The 19,197-nt window shown below is 37.5% G+C and overlaps 1 protein-coding gene across 1 annotated transcript in view; it reads left to right on the top strand.

Moving 5' to 3' along the window:
- Positions 1–19,197, top strand: part of PINX1 (PIN2 (TERF1) interacting telomerase inhibitor 1) — a 103,681-nt gene that overhangs the window by 11,761 nt on the left and 72,723 nt on the right. Inside the window, exons 3-5 of the mRNA XM_036750898.1 lie at positions 1,737–1,829; positions 3,725–3,803; positions 15,446–15,538. Coding sequence (XP_036606793.1) covers positions 1,737–1,829; positions 3,725–3,803; positions 15,446–15,538 — 265 coding nt within the window. The remainder of the gene's footprint in view (positions 1–1,736; positions 1,830–3,724; positions 3,804–15,445; positions 15,539–19,197) is intronic.

The following is a 19,197-nucleotide window of genomic DNA, read 5'->3' as shown; positions in this document are numbered from 1 at the left end:
AATCTTTCACAACCTTAGTATTGTGGAAGGGTTTAACTAATGATATGCATGTGGCCTATGTTGAATTGCTTGCCTTCTTAGGGAGGGTGGGTGGGGAGGGAATAGGGGAGAGAATTTGAAACTCAGAGTTTTAAAAACAGACCTCAAAAAGAACAACAACAACAAACAAAGTTTTTTCATGCAACTAGGAAATAAGATACAAAGGCAATGGGGCATAGAAATTTATCTTGCCCTACAAGAGAAGGGAAAGGAGGATGGGAGGGGAGTGGGGTGACAGATGGGAGGTCTGACTGGGGAACGGGGCAACCAGAATATACGCCATCGTGGAGTGGGGGGAGGGTAGAAATGGGGAAAAAATTTGTAATTCAAACTTTTGTGAAAATCAATGCTGAAAACTAAATATTAAATAAATTTAAAAAAACAAAAAGAACTTAAGAACTCTGATCAGCATCATGATCAACCATGGCCAGCCAATTATTCCAGAAGACTAATGATGAAACGTGCTACCTACCTCCTGAGAGGCAAAAGACTCAGTGCAAAATGAGAAATGTGTACATACATGTAGATAATATGCACATGTGTACATACACATGTGTGTATGTGTAGACAGATAGGAAGGAGATGGCCAGTGTGAAATTTTGTTTTGCTTGACTATACAAATGTTTGTAATGAGTTTTGTTTTTCTTTTCTCACTTGCGGCAAGAGCATGAGGAGAGAGAGTATTTTTGTTGATTGAAAAAATAAAATCTAATTTAAAAAAATCTTTTGCTTACTCATGGGTATAAGTCCCTTGAATAAAAGCATTTGTGCCTTCTGGGAGTAGTAATTTATTTATCCTAAACTCGAGTTAAATCTGTGCATGTAATTCCTTTTTTAGTGTAAGAATGGACTATATTAATCTCTTCTGTGTTGTCCTTAATTATATACCTGAACTTAAAGACAGAACAGACAGTTGCACTTTTAATGATGTACCTGGTTTCATTCATCTTTTTTAGGGTCTTCTCAGAAATATAGGAAAATAAGTAAATGGCATTATTTGTTTTAGGGCATTAAAAAGAGTTATTCTCCTGTGAAAGGCCGCATGGTTTAGTGGATAGAGTGCAGGACTTGCAGTCAGAAAGATCTGACTTAAAATTGTGCCTCTAACATTTTCTAGCAGTGTGACCATTAGCAGGTCCTTTAACCTCCGAGATTCAGTTTCCTTGCCTGTATAGTAGAGATAATACCTGTAGGACCTACGTTACAGAACTGGTATGAGGCTACATGAGATGATGCAGACTGTGAAGTGCTACATCAGTGTCAGCTGCTCTCATTCATCATTATTGTTCTCATTTTGTGGCAAGCCTGTCATGGAAAGAGAGCCATCCTCACTCAGGATAAGTCAAGTCCTGCCTCCCATGTGAGGCCGTGAAGCCATTGGCAAGGCACTCACCTGCTCCCATTTACTGAGGGTACATAGAGGCAACTCTAGGACTTTTGGTTGCCTAGAAATTACTGATCTTCCTTGAAAGAGAGAGTTTCCTTACCAGAAGTTTGCTTTACCAGAGAAATCATGGGTCTGGTTTAAAAAATAAATTTCATAATTTTTATGCATAATTTTCTAAGTTTACAAAGGGTATTCTCAGGCTGGACAGTTGTCTTATAAGTAAGCTGTCAGTCATTCAGAACATCTAGGTAAGATTATTAATCAATGTTTGTACACAGCATTAAATCCTCTGTATTTTCTGTCTCTATAGGGTCTAGGGGCTCAGGAGCAAGGAGCTACAGAGCATATTAAAGTTCAAGTTAAAAACAACCAGCTTGGGCTGGGAGCTTCAGCCAGTCACGAGGTGAGCAGTATTCCTAGTTCAGCCAATGTAGAGCCTTTCATTAGGTTGCTTATGCAGTTATTGACGATCACAGAGTTGTCTCCTATCCAGTTTGTGTATTAACTGCAACTCATTTTGAATCCTAGGTTCTTTGCCACCTAAGACATTCTGCATATTCTTCCTCTACTGACCCCCAACCCTGTTTGATACATAGTGAAGCAATGGAAACTAATTTTAATATTAAATTTGATATGGGGAGCCAGGTGGTGCAGTGGATGGAACACTGGGCTTAGAATCAGGAAAACTTATCTCATGAGTTCAAATCCAGCCTCAGACAGTACTAGCTGTGTGATCTGGGCAGGTCACTTAATCTTGTTTGCTTCCCTTCCTCATCTGTAAAATGAACTGGAGGAAAAAATGGCAAGCCACTTAAGTATGTTTGCTAAGATCAGAGGGAGTTGAAGATGAATGAAACAACTAAACAACAACAATAAAATTTAATATTAAAATTTTAATAAGAAAAATGGAATTAGGTCTTTTTTTCTAGAGAAAAAAATTCATTTCAAGGCAAGAGTTATTGTGGCATAGTGATAAGAATGTTGGAATTATTGGCATAGAGTACAGAGTATTGGGGTTGTTGTCAGGAAGGACTGGGCTCAGACTTCTCTCTGTAAAACTTCCTAGCTGTTTGACCATGGGCAAGTCACTCATATCTGTGAGCCTCAATTTTTTAATCTGTAAAATAAGGATGATAATAATACCTTTTAGTACCTACTTCACAAGTTCCCACAAAATTCACTTGTGCATTTTAATTGAGATGATGCATGTATAGTGCTTTGCAAAGCTTAAAGTATTATATAAAAGTTGTCTTTTATTATTAATAGTAAATTATTCTGTTACTGTTACCATCACCCCTGTTTCCACTCTTTGGCCCAGATCATAGAAAATTGGCCTTTTTCATCGTCAGGACACCGTGAGGTCAATATGACTACCTGTTGATCTCACTCAGATTGATACTGGTCCTGGGTATGTGGCCAGTTGGCCAGTACATCACTTCTTTGAACACTTTGGAAACACAACTCCTGCGTCAGAGAAAGTTTTTGAGGAGAAGATCTTAAAGAGTTATAAGATAAAAAATTATAAACTAGTTAACTGCTGGAAAACAAGATGAGACTTTTCATTGCTGTCCTTGTTTTTGAGTTGATTGCCAAATATCATGATAGCATCATAGATGTAGAGCAGAAAGGGCCCTCAGAGGTCCTCTAATTCAGTCATTTCATTTTACAGATGAAGAAACTGAGGCTCAGAAAGGTTCGAGGTTGCTTGCCCAAGGGTCCCCTTCCCCAGTAGGTGGTGGATACAGATCTGAGCCCAAGTCTCATGCCTCTACATTGGTTGCTGTTTCCGTTGCCCTATACCGATGAGTCTTCCATCTCAGATCTGTCAGTCAGTGACATGTGGTGGGAAATTTTTATGACAGTTTCTGGAGGTAGGCTAAATTCCTCACATTGGTTACTTATATCTGTTATGACGATGTGATTGGGCCAGAGCAGAATAACCCAGGTGGAGTTTATTGTATCTGAAGTCTTGAGTCATCCGGGAACAACTTTGTTTAAAAGAAGAGACATCCCTTCCCCTGAAAAATTAGCTTTGGTAAATAATTTTGAATGTTTCTGACTACAAACAGGTTAGTGCTTTTATTTCCTAATAAGCCAAATGAGAATAATTCCTGCACTGCTTTCCTCAAAGGCTTCTTATGAAGATCAGATACTATGTGTAAACACTTTATGTTCAGTCAAGCCCTAATGTTAGCTCTTGTCATCGTTATCATTATTAACATGTGTGCTTTACATGGATAGTACAGTGCAATGCCTGTTGATCAGGGTCATCCCTTACACACTGTGTCACATTTACAGGATGACTGGCTGGCTCCTCAGGAGGAGTTTAATCAACTTCTTGCTGAATTGAACAGTTGTCATGGACAAGAAGAAAAAGGTATGGACTCTAGACTCTGCCTCTAGACACTAGATTTGTAAGATGGATTCTGTCTTAATTCTATTGGCTTTTGTCATATTTGTATTTGTTACTATTACAAGTTATCTCTAATGGTAGCTGCTCTTAGAAGTATTTTAGTTCCTTGATGAACTCTAAGTGTAGATTGAAGCCTACTTTTTAACTTTATTTTTCTTGGTTTTATTTGTATGTGTATTTTCTTTTTCAGTATGGCTAATATGAAAATGTTTTGCATGACTTCGCATCTATAATTGATGTCAGATTGCTTGCCTTTTCAAGGTATGGGAGGGAAAGAATTTGGAACTCAGATAAATGAATGATAAAAATTTTTTAACTGAAATTAGAAAATAATGAAATAATTTAAATATGTATATATTTTTTAAATTGTGAAAAAAGAACTGTGGGGGGAAAAAAGAACTCTGGGGAAAATAAAAGAAATATTTTAGTTCCTCTGTACCTGAGAATCAGCTTTTGTTTAAACACAAAAGAGTTTTTCCCACAATAATGCAGATAAGCAAGCCTAGTTTTGCAAACAGGTTCACAAAAAGTAGAATCAGTATTAGAAGGGAGAAGATGAACCAAAAATAATATACTGGTTTTCCTAGTGAAAACAGGAACATGAACAAAAAATTACACATTAAAAAAGTACCAACAAGCCACAAAGCAGAAAATAGAAACTGGCCTCATAAACTTGTGGTTAGTAAAAATTTTATAGAAAAGTATTAGAAATGATTAAACATTCAGTAGAGAGGTAGGAGACTGGGTGAAAAATGATGCCTAAACTGTCAAATGACACTGAGTTGCTTTTGTTTAACAGTTGTTCTTTGTTATGACAGATGCTCATGTTGGAGCTTGGGTGGCTGATGTAAAAACAAAATTTTACAGCCTCAAATCAGGCTCTGGAGAGTAGGAATTGCTTCATTTTTTTGTATTCGTATCCCTAGCACCTAGCACAGTGCCTTGTATGTAGTAGATGCTTAATAAATACAGTACTTGTTGACTGAATGATTGATAATATCAGTCGGAAATGAGTTCTTCATTAGGAGTTAAGTTGTGGTTTAGTAGAATTTTGTTGCAGTGGCTCCATTGCTAGACACTAATTTTCTATCTACAAGAACTACAAGAGTTAGAGATGAGTGAAAGCGTATCTTGATTTTCTGTGTTGTTAATTGGGTAGTGAAGAATAGTCTTAAAACCCACTAAGAAAAAAACATGCCATCTAACAGTATCTTCCTCAGAGTCTTTGAGTCATTTGTGTGTTGTTGGGTTTTCTCTGGTTTTACATTTACTTATTTTTTAAAAATTTATTTTATTTTCAATTCACAGAACAAAACAAGCATTTCCATAACACAGTACAATGGAAAAGATGATTGCGCCTAAAACTGAACATCTACCACGTACAAATTGCCATTCTTTCCAAATATGCCACAAAGTTATCATGTAAATTTCTTTTTTTCCCCCTTTTTCCCTCCTCCCTACCCTCTCATCTTAGAGATGGCTACTGTTAGACACAAATAAGGATATATGTGTAAAATTATTCTATACATACTTTGGTTCATCAGCTCTTTCTTTAGATGCAGGTGGCATCTTCATATGTCCTTTATCTTTAAAATTTTAAAAATGTGAGCTTTTGATGGGGACAGTTTGGGAATTTGGGTGGTTGTTTCTTGTGGGACTATTTGGAGAGCAAGTGTAACCACAGCTGAGAGGAAGTTTCATGGCAGATAACAATGAAGAGCTTAGGCTCTCTCCACTGATCTTTGCCGTTAAAGTAGCACAAAATTCAATAATTTTTAAAAATGTCTTTGAAGATAGATTGCCCAAAGACCAGGTAGAAGAAGGATTCCTTATAGATTCTGCGGTTTTTCAAGTGCTCGGGTTTGTAGCGAACATTGTGCTGATTGCCTTAAGCCCCAGAATGGTGCATAGTCTCAATGAAAGCTAAAGTCACTCAGATGAGATTGGACCAATAATTCACACAGGGAAAAAAAATCATTTGGCTGAATTATGTAAGTGTATATGTTTCAGAACATGGTACAGAGTAGTGGTTCCCAACATTTTTTTTTCTGCAAACCCTTTTCAACAACAACAAAAGTGTGTTACGAATCCTCAAGGTAATTTATTAATAATATTTTTTAGCTTTATGCATTAAGTGCTTACACTGAGTAGTGTTCATTTTTTTCTCCCCATTATATAATCACTTAATATGAAATTTTATTCTACCTATGATTATGAAGACTCTTAAGTATAAAATTGATTTTAAAATAATTATGAATATTTTATGTGGGACTTTCTATAAGAACTTTTAAAAATAATCCAGCAAGAATTTTAAAAAGTAATCCAGCCATGGTTGGATTAGGCGGTACAGTGTCTAAAACACCCAGACCTGGCATCAGGAAGACCTGAGTTCAAATCTGCCCTCTGAGATTTACTAGCTATGTCACTTAATCCTATTTGCCTCCATTTCCTCATCTGAAAAATGGGCTGGAAAAGGAAATGGCAGATCATTCCAATATCTTTGCAAGAAAACCCTCAATGGGTTCACAAAGAGTTGGGCATGACTGAGCAACAACAATCCAGCAAGACCTCATGCCTTACTATTACCTGCAATATTTCACATTGCATTTATTTCACAGATTTTGTTGAATATAAATATCATTTTAAATTAAATCAGTTACAACTTGGAAGGTATTTTAGATAATATGATAATCCTGTAAATTCAGATTCTGTGTTGGACTTCCATTTTGCAATATGTGGCTAAGCACCAGACAGTCTTTCATCTGTTTCTGTGTTGAATTTGGTTTTGTATTTTGATTTAAAATAAGAATAAAGTAAAAATGTACACTTACATATATAGTAGAAAGTGGTAGAATTTTACAAGCTTTGTTGGTGAGAAAGGAAATTAATTTTTATTTTTAGTCATCTAGTCATCAACAAATGAATAGCTAGTGACAGTATAAAATATTTACTTTTCTACTAGCTAATGACAAAGTGCCATATTAAATGTTAAATGTACCTAAAATTCAGTTACATATGTTGCCTTATTTTTAACAATGCTTATATATAAACTAACCTTTGTAAAGAAAGTATCTCTTTAGACTTGCTTTTTGTCTTTTCTAACACTAGCTCACTGGCTGTACTCTCACAGAAACTCTTGTTGAATAAATGACTGTTGTTGCCATCAGTTCATTTGAAAATCTGTCAGATAGAAGAATAGTAATAAAAGTGAAGGATAAGTTTAAATTGGAAAACAGCTTTAATACTGCAGTGAGAAGCATATTGAGACTTTTTTTGGACATGGCCCATGTGAGAATTTGCTTTACTTGACACAACCTGTTTGTAACAGGAGTTTTGTTTTTCTTTTTTTGAGGGGGGTGGTAAGGAAGAGAAAGTAGATTTTTGTTGATGAAAAAAACAAAAATAACAAGCCCTTTATAAACCTGCCCCAGTCTGCCTTTCCAGTCTTACATACTACCCCTTTCTACACTCTAAATCCTAGCCCAAAACACACCTTCTTGCTTTTCCTTACAACTAAGATTGAGAGAGGTGAAATAATTTGTGCTAATTATACAGGTACTAAGTGGCATCGTCACGACAGGACACTCACGACAAGACACTTAGTTTTCTGCATCCAGATACCCACCCACTGAGCACCTTCCTCTGATTTGCATTGGTTTTTTACCCATTGGTTTCAGAGCATTTTTACCAAAATAATCTCGTTTGTTTTTTTCATAATCTTGTAAGGTATAAGGTAGGTGGAAATACCCTGTAAATACCTGTTCAGCTCACAAAGAGTAAAGAATCTGCCCAAGTTCATGCAGTTACTAAGTTGACGGGAACAGGGACTGGACCCTCGGCTTCCTTGCTCCTCTCTAGGGTCCTACACTTTTTATTCCTTTGTGAGGACTTTTGTTTTGTTTTTTAAAAGAAAAGGGCTTCATTGAATGGCATCAAAAGTTAGGCTGGGATATGCTGGTGATTATTGGGTACAATTATAGCGCTAATTCTAGCCACAGAAAGATTTATGACACTGTTCTGTGTGAAAGTGAAGCTATAGGGAGGAGGGAATGACTGTTGCTGCCTTTGCATTTTCAGGAAGAGCTTACATTTGGGGGTAGAGATATCTCATAGAAATTAGATGTAGATCTGTGGATTTGAATTGGTATATTTGTTACAGCTGAGACCCATTTGGGTAGATTTTCATTAATCTCAGTATTATCTATAGTCATGTTGTAAAGACTAGTCATTTGCTGGCTTATGAAATTCCTTTTGCCTTATTGAGAACTGTCTTGTGGTATCATTGACTGGCAATGATCCTCTACTAAGGCAAAGTGTGAATTATTTCACACAGTAAAATTCAAGTATGGTATCCCTTACCTAAGAGAATAAGGTCTTGTATAAATTAGAGAAATCCTCTGTTTACATTAATGATTACGAGTAATTGTAAAAAGTGTAAATGTAATTGTGATTTGATGTGGTCTTTGCCAGTCACTTTTTAGGTTTTGATCGAAAATCCAACTCTCAAGAGTTTGATACATAGCCACTAGGTAAACAGTAAGCATTTTGGTTAAACCCTTATGCTCAGACCTTTAGGCTTCCTAGGCAGGTAACTGAATCAAAGAACATATTTTTCTTCCTAGTTTTTTAATATAAAGATAAAATTATTTTATTAAAGTAACTGAGCATAAATATTTATTAGTCATTATTTTATAAAATGCCAGTTAGAGCAAGTTTACAGATGTACCAATAAAGAGGTACAAATGAACTCTAATATCAGCAGTTTTCAACTCTCATCAATTCTGTTACTCTGACCATGGTTCTTTGTCGAAACTCTTCTAACTCAGACTGTGCTTTTTTCAAGGGTTCAAAACCCTGACATAATTCTAGCCATTATCAAAACCCTGGTTTTAAATGTGTGCTTTAAATGTCTGCAGAAGAAAATACCTAACTCCTTTGTATTTACAAAGTGTTTAGCAGAAGCGTGTCTTTTATGCTCCCTTGTTTTCCCCTTTCTCCTTGTGACTCCTTAAAAAAATGAAGAAATATAGTATGAGATCGTGGCAATAGAGCTGAAAGAGTCCAGTATTCTCATTTTACTGATGAGGAAACTGAGCCCTAAGGAGGTGAAGACACCTGTCCCAGGGCAGGTAGAAGCTCAGAGGTAGGATTGATTCCAGAATCAAAGCTCTCTATATTACTCCAAGACCACATTCATGTTTCTTTAATATTCATTGGGCCAGCATTCACAGGGGCTTCAATATCGCCAACCCTAAGCTTTCTCCTTTCTATCTGGTATCCAGAAATTTGCATATAATTAACAAGGTCCTCTCCTTTCCATAAAACCCTCTTTGTTTTTGGCATTCACTAGATATGACTGTTCAGTTTCAAAGGTTTTTCACAAAATTTTTCACAAGAAGTTTTTTCACAAAATGTAACTTTTTAGATACATCTAAATGCAGTGTAAAAAAGATTTCAAAACAACATTAAAATCTCTTTTTTTACCCAGATTACAGAATTTGCTTATATTTCCTTGTTGCCTGTTAGGGGGCTAAAGTCAAGTTATGAGTTTGTTTTTTAAGCAAAGTACGGGACAAACCTTTGATTACTGGGCAATGTCTATCCAAGTCAGAGGACAACAAATAACAAATTCATTAATGAGGGACATGATTAAATATAACTTGGATTTATATAGCACATCGCAAGTTTATAAAGTGCCTGTTAACTACCCTCTGAGGTAGGTGGTATAAGTAGTGTTCCTTATGTTTTATAGCCGGGGAAACCCAGGCTCCCAGGCAGTTACTTATCCAAGGTTAAACTGTAAATAGCCATTCCAGGACTTCTGCTATATCGTAGGCCATGTTGCCTCTCAAGCATGTTTTATATTACCTAGGAAGGTTCTAGCTCCAGTTCCCAAGATGGTTCAAGGTTCCCCAAGGGAGGTATTAGGCTTCGGAGCTGCAGAGTCACAGTAATGGTAGAAGATGACACATGCATTAGGAGAGACTGGCCCTCTCTTCTGGCCTTTTCCCTGAGTAAGCCTGTATTGTAGCAATTAACTAACTGAAAGGTACAGAGAATACAAATGTCACTGGCCTTATTGTTTGTGGACTATTAAAAAACACATCAGGGAGCAAAATGAATCCTTAAATATTCTCCTCTAACAAGATGTTTGTTCCTATTTGAAATACCATTGCCTTAGTGGTGCAAAAAATACACGCATTTCAAACAGCCTGTACTCTCCTTGATTAACTGCCAGTATCTTCCAGATGAGAGCTGCTTGTTTGGACTGAGATAAAACAAGGAGATCCCCTCTGGTCTAAGTGTGGGTCTGTTCTTGAGGACCCTCTGAAAGGTAGGGAGGGCCTCAGGGACATAGGAAGCTACGGCTATGTAACATCTTCAGACTTCAAGATTCTCTTTGTCCTGTGCCAGAACACAGACCATTGTAGATGTTAAAGTCTAACATGGTGGGTGCATGTTCAATTTAATAAGCATTTCTGCAGCACCTACAATGAGTGAGGCACACTTCTGGATGCTGAGGATACAGACAAAAAAACATTTCATACTTTCATGAAGCAGTTGTGGTTATACTTACCTCCTATCAGGTATTGATATTCTGCTTTCTCTTCACTGAGAGTAAATATTCCTGGTTATGTCCTATTGTCCATTTCTTTTTTCATAAATGTCACCAGTTTTACATCTGGATGGATAGCTTTACTTCAAGCATGAAGTTCTATGTCAGTGCCACAAGAGGGTGCTCACTCCACATTGCCATCAATTCTGTGTGAGCATCTCATAGGATTATGTATTTAGGGCTGGAAGAAGCCTCAGAAGGGATCTGGGCCTGGCCTCCTGTTTCACAAGTGAGGAAACAGGCCCAGGGAGAGGCTAAGGGAATTGCTGGAGGTCACACAGAGAGTCCAAGATCCAGACCTAGGATCTGTGCCTCCAAAGCCAGAACCTTTCCACTCTGCCGAGCTTCAGTGCAGTTCAGGATGGTTCGTGTAACATATAACTAATAATTGCCCAGGTCTCCCTTTAAGAGAAACTTTGTCAAAGGTTAACTGTTATTTTGATTTTGAATATGCAAACCTTTGTCAAAAATTAGATCTATTTGTTAACACTATTGAGAACAAAAAATAGATTGTGAAAGCAGTCTTTTGAAATACTTTGCATCAAAAAAAATTTTTAAGCAAAACAGGCTGATAGAGTGATTGAGACTGAAATAACAATGCCTAGCAGAAAACTCCTGGCCCTGGAGTTAGAGAACAGTGGAGAAAGGCTCTGCAGCTTCTGCCCATAAAACTGAGTCACTCTTCTAATGCTGTAATGCTCATGCATGTTGAGGTCAGCCTACTCAGCATGAGGCACCATTTCCCTCTGATTCTACCAAGACACTGGCTTTAGGCTGGCCAGCCTCCGCAGCTGTCACTGTCTGTGGGACACAAATGAAGTGGTGGTGGTGCACCTATTTCTATAGTAGAGAGAAACCTAACCGAAAGCAAGAGCTGTGTCTCCTGAGTGACGTTGGACGATTAAAAAAAAGCAACAGGTAGGACTAAGTCTCAGAAATAGGGTTCAGAGGAAACCCGTGCTGATACTGGTTGTCAAGGCCCCCGGGATCATACTGCCTGCTCACTTGCTGATTGTGTAACAGTAGACCCTATCTTCTTGTTTACTCCCATTTGAAAATAGGTTTCTGATGTCTGGAATTTTAGGGATGAACAAAGTCCATATAGCAAAGTATATCCTGGCCTCTGAATTGGAAATCACTTGTCAGATTTCAAAATCAAAGAAACTGAATAGCTTCTTGATAATTAATGCATTGCTATGTTAATTCTGTTATTGAATCTTGGTATGCCATTAAAAGCTAAGAGACTGTAGGCTTCAATAGTATTATTTGATTGACCCAAAAAAAAAAATTCATAGTTGGGATGCCTTTGTAAAGTTTTGAGCCAATTGTTTCTGAGAACTAGATGTAGAAAATTTTGAGATTACTGGATGAGAATTCATTATACATTTTATTAGATGTGTTCTAAGAAACTATAACTTATATTTTTGCCCCTTATTCTTTGTCTGACTTTTGATTTTTTTAAACTAAAGCTTATTGCATATAGGTCCCTGAGTAAAGAACCCTTACTCCTCTCTTTCCCCTTCCCTTCCAACCCCAGATCTATATTTTTTTGTAAGGCAGAACCTAAAGATATTTCAATCTTTTTCAGAAGAGACAGATAATCATTTTCTGCTAGCAACTACTTTTTATAATATACTTTCTGAGACTTTCTATTTCTTGGTAATCACAAACTATATTATTATTATAATTGTAAACTAATTATAAATCTAAAACTTTAAACCAGGGTTGTTTGTGATGAAGTTGTAAGATCACAGTGAGAGAAGACATGCAAGTTAGTTTACAGCTGAGGTGTAAAAGTTGTAAAGTGATTAGTTATCTGTAGGATTTATCTAAGACTTAACTTTATAATTTACATATATGTATATTTATGAAGAGTAGCCCATATGGTAAGTGACTATCCCAGGAATGGCAGAAACCAATGAGTTTGGGTGCTAGATTTGCCAGTAATTTGCTTTGGTACTCTGGATGAGGAAAAGCCCTCCTTAGCGACATTTCTTTATTTTTTTTAAAGGCTTAATTATGCATTCCACAGTAACTTTATAAATTTCTAAAGGACAGTACTTTCTTTACATTGTCCATTACACACCACCAAATATTAATTGATAGTATAATAGCACTTATAAATTTTAGTGCTCTTAAAAGTTTTATGTGAATGAGATTTAATAACTTAATAGAGATGATACTTATTTTTTTTAATTTATGGCATGTTTTTTTAAAATTTATTTAATATATTTAGTTTTCAGCATTGATTTTCGCGAAAGTTTGAATTACAAATTTTTTCCCTGTTTCCACCCTCCCCCAACTCCAAGATGGCATATATTCTGGTTGCTCCGTTCCCCAGTCAGCCCTCCCATCTGTCACCCCACTCCCCTCCCATCCTCCTTTCCCTTCTTCTCTTGTAGGGCAAGATAAATTTCTATGCCCCATTGCCTGTGTATCTTATTTCCTAGTTGCATGAAAAAACTTTTTTTTGTTGTTGTTTTTGAACGTCTGTTTTTAAAACTTTGAATTCCAAATTCTCTCCTCTTTTCCCTCCCCACCCACCCTCCCTAAGAAAGCAAGCAATTCAACATAGGCCACGTGCGTATCATTATGTAAAACCCTTCCACAATACTCATGTTGTGAAAGATTAACTATGTTTTGCTCCTTCCTAACCTATCCCCCTTTATTGAATTTTCTCTCTTGACCCTGTCCCTTTTCGAAAATGTTTGTTTTTGATCACCTCCTCCCCCCGTGTGCCCTCCCTTCTATCATCCCTCCTTTTTTTATCTTCTTCCTCCTTCTTTCCTGTGGGGTAAGATACCCAATTGAGTGTGTATGGTATTCCCTCCTCAGGTCAAATCCGATGAGAGCAAGATTTACTCATTCCCCCTCACCTGCCCCCTCTTCTCTTCCTACAGAACCACTTTTTCTTGCCACTTCTATGCGAGATAATTTACCCCATTCTATCTCTCCCTTTCTCCATATATTCCTCTTTTATCCCTTAAATTGATTTTTTAAAGATATTATCCCTTCATATTCAACTCACCCTGTGCCCTTTGTGTGTGTGTGTATATATAAAGACACACACATATGTATATATATGTATATACACACACACACACACACACACACATATATATGTATATATATTTGCATATTCCTTTCAGCCACTATGATATTGAGGTCTCATGAATCATACACATCATCTTTCTATGTAGGCATGTAAAACAAAACAGTTCAACTTTAGTAAGTCCCTTATGATTTCTCCTTCTTGTTTACCTTTTCATGCTTCTCTTGATTCTTGTGTCTGAAAGTCAAATTTTCTATTCAGCTCTGGTCTTTTCACTGAGAAAGCTTGAAAGTCCTCTATTTTATTGAAAATCCATATTTTGCCTTGGAGTATGATACTCACTTTTGCTGGGTAGGTGATTCTTGGTTTTAATCCTAGCTCCATTGACCTCCGGAATATCACATTCCAAGCCCTTCAGTCCCTTAATGTGGAAGCTGCCAGATCCTGTGTTATCCTGATTGTTTTTCCACAATATTCAAATTGTTTCTTTCTGGCTGCTTGCAGTATTTTCTCCTTGACCTGGGAGCTCTGGAATTTGGCGACAATGTTCCTAGGAGTTTTCTTTTTGGGATCTATTTGAGGAGGCGATCTGTGGATTCTTTCAATTTCTGTTTTACCCTCTGGCTCTAGAATATCAGGGTAGTTCTCCTTGATAATCTCTTGAAAGATGATATCTAGGCTCTGTTTTTGATCATGGCTTTTAGGTAGTCCAATGATTTTTAAATTATCTCTTTTGGATCTATTTTCTAGGTCAGTGGTTTTTCCAATGAGATATTTCACATTGTCTTCCATTTTTTCATTCCTTTGGTTCTGTTTTATAATACCTTGATTTCTCATCAAGTCACTAGCTTCCACTTGCTCCAGTCTCATTTTTAAGGTAGTATTTTCTTCAGTGGTCTTTTGGACCTCCTTTTCCATTTGGCTAATTCTGCCTTTCAAGGCTTCTTCTCTTCATTGGCTTTTTGGAGCTCTTTTGCCATTTGAGTTAGTCTATTTTTTAAAGTGTTGTTTTCTTCAGTATTATTTTCAGTATTTTTTTGGGTCTCCTTTAGCAAGCCATTGACTTGTTTTTCATGGTTTTCTTGTCTCCTCATTTCTCTTCCCAATTTTTCCTCTACTTCTCTAACTTGCTTTTCCAACTCCTTTTTGAGCTCTTCCATGGCCTGAGACCAGTTCATGTTTTTCTTGGAGGCTTTTGGTGTAGGCTCTTGCACTTTGTTGACTTCTTCAGGCTGTATGTTTTGGTCTTCTTTGTCACCAAAGAAGGATTCCAAAGTCTGAGACTGAATGTGGGTGCATTTTTGCTGCCTGGCCATGTTCCCAGCCAACTTACTTGACCCTTGAGTTTTTCAGTGGGGTATGACTGCTTGTAGAGCAAAGAGTACTTTGTTCCAAGCTTGAGGGGATGTGCCGTTGATTTCAGAGCTATTTCTATACAGCCAGCTCTGCCACCCCAGCACTCTTCCTTCCTCAAGAACCACCAACCGCACCTGACGCAAATCTTCAGCAGGCTCTGTATTCCTGCTCTGATCTGCCACTTAATTCCTCCCACCACATGGGCCTGGGACCGGAAGTAACTGCAGTTGTAGTTCTGTAGCTGCATCTCCCCCGCTGCCCCCAGGGCGGTGGCCGAACTGCAAACTCTGTCCCCTACAGCTTTTCCCACTAACCTTCTCTGTTGTCTTTGGTGTTTGTGGGTTGAGAAATCTGGTAACTGCCACAGCTCACTGATTCAGGGTGCTAGGGCCTGTCCTGCCCGGCTCCTGGTCTGGCTGGTCCTGCTGCCTCCCACGCTGAGCTCCGCTCCCCTCGGTTCTGTGCGCAATAGACCTCATCCAGCGACCATCCAGGCTGTCCTGGGGTGGATCCTTGCTTCCTTCTGCTATTTTGTGGGTTCTGCGACATGATACTTATTGAACTTTTCTATCTCTATTTTAGATTTTCCAGGTAACAAGGAGAAAAAATCCTTTAGCCTTGAAGAGAAGTCAAAGTCCTCCAAAAGACGTGTTCACTATACAAAATTTACAAAGGGTAAGAATAAACATATTGTTTCCATGATGACAATGTATAATTATCTGAACATAACAGAATTGTTATGGATGGCTTGGAAAGTCTATGACCAAGTGAGATACAGTTCTGGATACTACATTTTGGGCAAAAACGTTGACAATTTGAAATAGTCCAGTGCAGAGCAGCCAGAAAAGTGAGAAGACTAGAAAGCATATCAAATTAGAAGCATCTTAAGGGAACTGGTAAAATGTAGCCTAGAAAAGAGAAGACTTAAGTGGGTGAGGGATAGAATGATAGCCGTTTTAAGTCTTTGAAGGGCTATCCTGTGAAGTTGAGGTTGGGCTTTTTGTTCTGCTTGGCCCCAGAGGATGAACATAGAAACAGTAAGAAGTTGAGGGAGAGCCAGGTTTTATCTACATAAAGAAAATCTTCCTAAAATGGTTAAAACTAGGCTGCTTTGTGTTCTCCATCACTGGAGGACTTGGGTAGAGGCTCAGTGTTGGGGCTGTTGCAGATGGAATTTCTGTTTGACTAGGGGTTGAACTTCATCACCTGATATCCCTTCTATGATTCTGATAGAATTTAAGTGTCTTTGTCTTAGTCTGTTGATTCAAGACAGTGATCTTGTTCACACAAGTCACAAAATAATTAAAGATGAAAACTTAGCTTCTTCCCATTTTATGTATTTATTTTTTAGAAATGAATAATTTTATTAGATCAGTTTTAGAGGAACAAACAAGGCATCAAAAAATTAGGAAGTGGGAAGATTTGATCTAGGTTGTTTCACAGTGGCATTCTTTCAAACATTCGAAGGATCCAAATGTTCCGCACATAGATCGTTCATAAATATTAATAAAGATTGGAAAATTACCCAATACCTTTTATGGGGCAAATATGGCACCAGTTGTAAAATCAGATAAAGATAACACTAAAAACAAAAATTGTAGACCATTTTTGTTGAAGAACATAGATGCAAAAATATTAAGTAAAATATCAGCTAGTAGAATAAAGAAAATGATTCATCATGACCCAGAAAAGTTTATATCAAACATACAAGGCTGTTTCAGCATCAGAGAGACTATCGATCTAATAAAACATATGTGTCTAAAATCTTTTTTAAAAAGGAGATATTAATAGATGCAGAAGCATTCTTGATAAAAATCCTAAAGTGAATAGATAAAAATAGATAAAAAAAATTCCCAGCACCATTATAAGTATGTACTTTATACTAAAAGCCAACATTTTAAAGGTGTTTGGATGGGAATGTTGCACATTTAGGGTTCAGCTGGGTTGCTGTCTCTCCTCTGCCATCTTGGCTTCACCTCTTCCTATTTAATTAAAAAAATTGTAATATACATTTTCATTGGTATTTTTTGTTTTTACATCACTTCGCTTTTTCTCTGTATCCTTCCCTCATCTCTCCTAAAGAGCTGTACTTTAAATTTTGAAAAAAAGAAAGGGAAAAGTTCTATGAAACTAACAAAACACTTCTAAAAAAGTCTGACGCTATATACAGTGTCATTCACCTCTGCAAAGAAAGGAGGAGGGAGGTACCTTCTTATATCTTTTCTTTAAGGCCAAACTTGGTCATCATAATTTTGAATTTTGTAGCATTCACTTCCCATTTAAATTTGCTTGTTTTTCAGAGTTCTTCCTCATTCTGGTTTTTTAAAAAACATATATAGTAACTTTGGATAAGTCACTTCTTAATTTTAACTAGTGTTTTGTGGGGATAATTTTCTATTATGGTAAAGAGAATTTATCTTTGTAAACCCTAGTGGTATTTTAATTGTCTTCGAAGTTTCATACAATGTTAATAAAGTCATTCCCTGCCTTTTACCACAGTATATTTTTTGGAACCATGACATTCAGATACTCAATGATTAGAAAACACCATCTTTTTCTCCCCATGTTTACTGACACTGAATTCCTATAATGCTGTACTTCACCACTAGATGGTAGACCCACATTGAGAAGTTGAAATCCTGGCCTTATGTGGAGCAGATACCTAACTCCTGGAAGTAGAAGTAAGCTGCCAAATACTAAGGCATGACCAAATGGTAACATACAAGCAGAAAAGTACCATTGGGTGAGGAGAAGTGGAGAAGCAAGGGCTATCGATAACATTTCCTTTATGTGATACCTGGGGAAGCAACTCCTTTGGAGAAGGGGCCAGCCATCCTTACCAACAGCCAACCAGCTGCCACCCACAGACAGGCAAGCCCACCCAGCTGAAGCATGGGGTGCCTAGCGTGTTTCCAGGTGGGTTGAACCACTACCACTGCCACAGCCACCATCTCCCCTCAGAACAGCATGGGTCCCTGAACCCAAGAGTCTTGGAAACAGCAATGTGTGCAGCCCAGTGCCCTTAACTGTCATCCTGGGTGCCATCCTTTAGGTGCCAAAGCCATAGCTACTGGAGACTTGGAAAGCAGAGTTCTTGCTCTGAAAGTCCTTGGTACTGCCAGATAGTTCAACACAAGAAATCAATATTATTACATCAGTGGAAATGACATTAATGAAGAAACATTAACTTCTCTGCACCCTAAGAACCATGGGACTTTTCCTTCTGACTTGCAGCTGAAACCTTCCATACATATTTCCCCTATTAAAATGTGACTTCCTTTAGAGCAGAGACTGTCTTCCTTTTCCATTTATATCCTCAGTACTTTGCACGTAGTAAACGCTTAATAAATGCATTATTCATTCGTTCATTTGGATGACTGCACCTTCCTACTCCTCCCTCAAGTGTGGATCATAACTTTCATAAATTGAGGCTGTTGGCCATGTCTTTCATTAAATCCTTTGCTGAAAGTCTCTGAAGATCCTTTTAATTTGGGTAGAGTAACAATGTAACACTTAGAGTCGAAGTCTTAGACTGTTCATCTGTTATCTATCCCCTTTGGTATTTTATCAGCTGTCTCCTTTGAACCTTCATTCTTTCGCTTTTACAAGCAGAATTCCCTTTTACTATGTGATTTTGTGCACCTCTTTATCAGAAACCTTTACAGAAGTTCCCAGGGAAGTTTCTCCAAGCTATGTAATCTATAAACGAGTGCCTAGGGAGTTGAATCCCGTCTTTGCCACCTAGTACCTGTGTGACCTTTGGGCAAGTTGCTTTACTTTTTGGGGCCCTAGTTTCCTCATCTTTAAAATGAGGTCATTGTACTGTCAGATCATCTTTAAGGTCCCTTCCAGCTTTGATATTCTTAGAATAATTGTATGACCTCTGAACCTGGCAGTGCCACTGACTTGCTGTATAGTTTTAGGTAAATTGCTTAATCTCTGTTGGCCTCGGTTTCCTAGCTCTTAAAATGACTTGGTCAGATGTGATCATCTTTAAGGTCTTTTCTAACTTCTAACTCTAACCTTGAAAGAAGGGTACAAGGAGAAGATTCATCAAAAATGATCTGATTTTCATAAATATATTTGGCTTTTTAAGAATGTGAATCTAAGAGTGTTTAGTCCATGTTTTTTACTCCTGTGGGAATAAATAATTCACCTTGCCCCACTGTTGGGCAAGATTAATGGTAGTTAAGACAAAGAAACTAGCAAAGGCCAGGAAGACTGTGTGAACAGTGAAAAAAACTTTAACAACATTTTTATGCTGTTTTGTTTTAGTGAATTGGTTTCTTGCATATGTATGTGTGTATACATGGTTTTTCTATAAGGGTTTTAGC

The sequence above is a fragment of the Trichosurus vulpecula genome, chromosome 3 (genome assembly GCF_011100635.1).
Source record: "Trichosurus vulpecula isolate mTriVul1 chromosome 3, mTriVul1.pri, whole genome shotgun sequence".
Lineage (NCBI taxonomy): Eukaryota > Metazoa > Chordata > Mammalia > Diprotodontia > Phalangeridae > Trichosurus > Trichosurus vulpecula.
The sequence above is the reverse complement of the archived record's forward strand: the minus strand, read 5'-3'. Positions and strand labels throughout refer to the sequence as shown.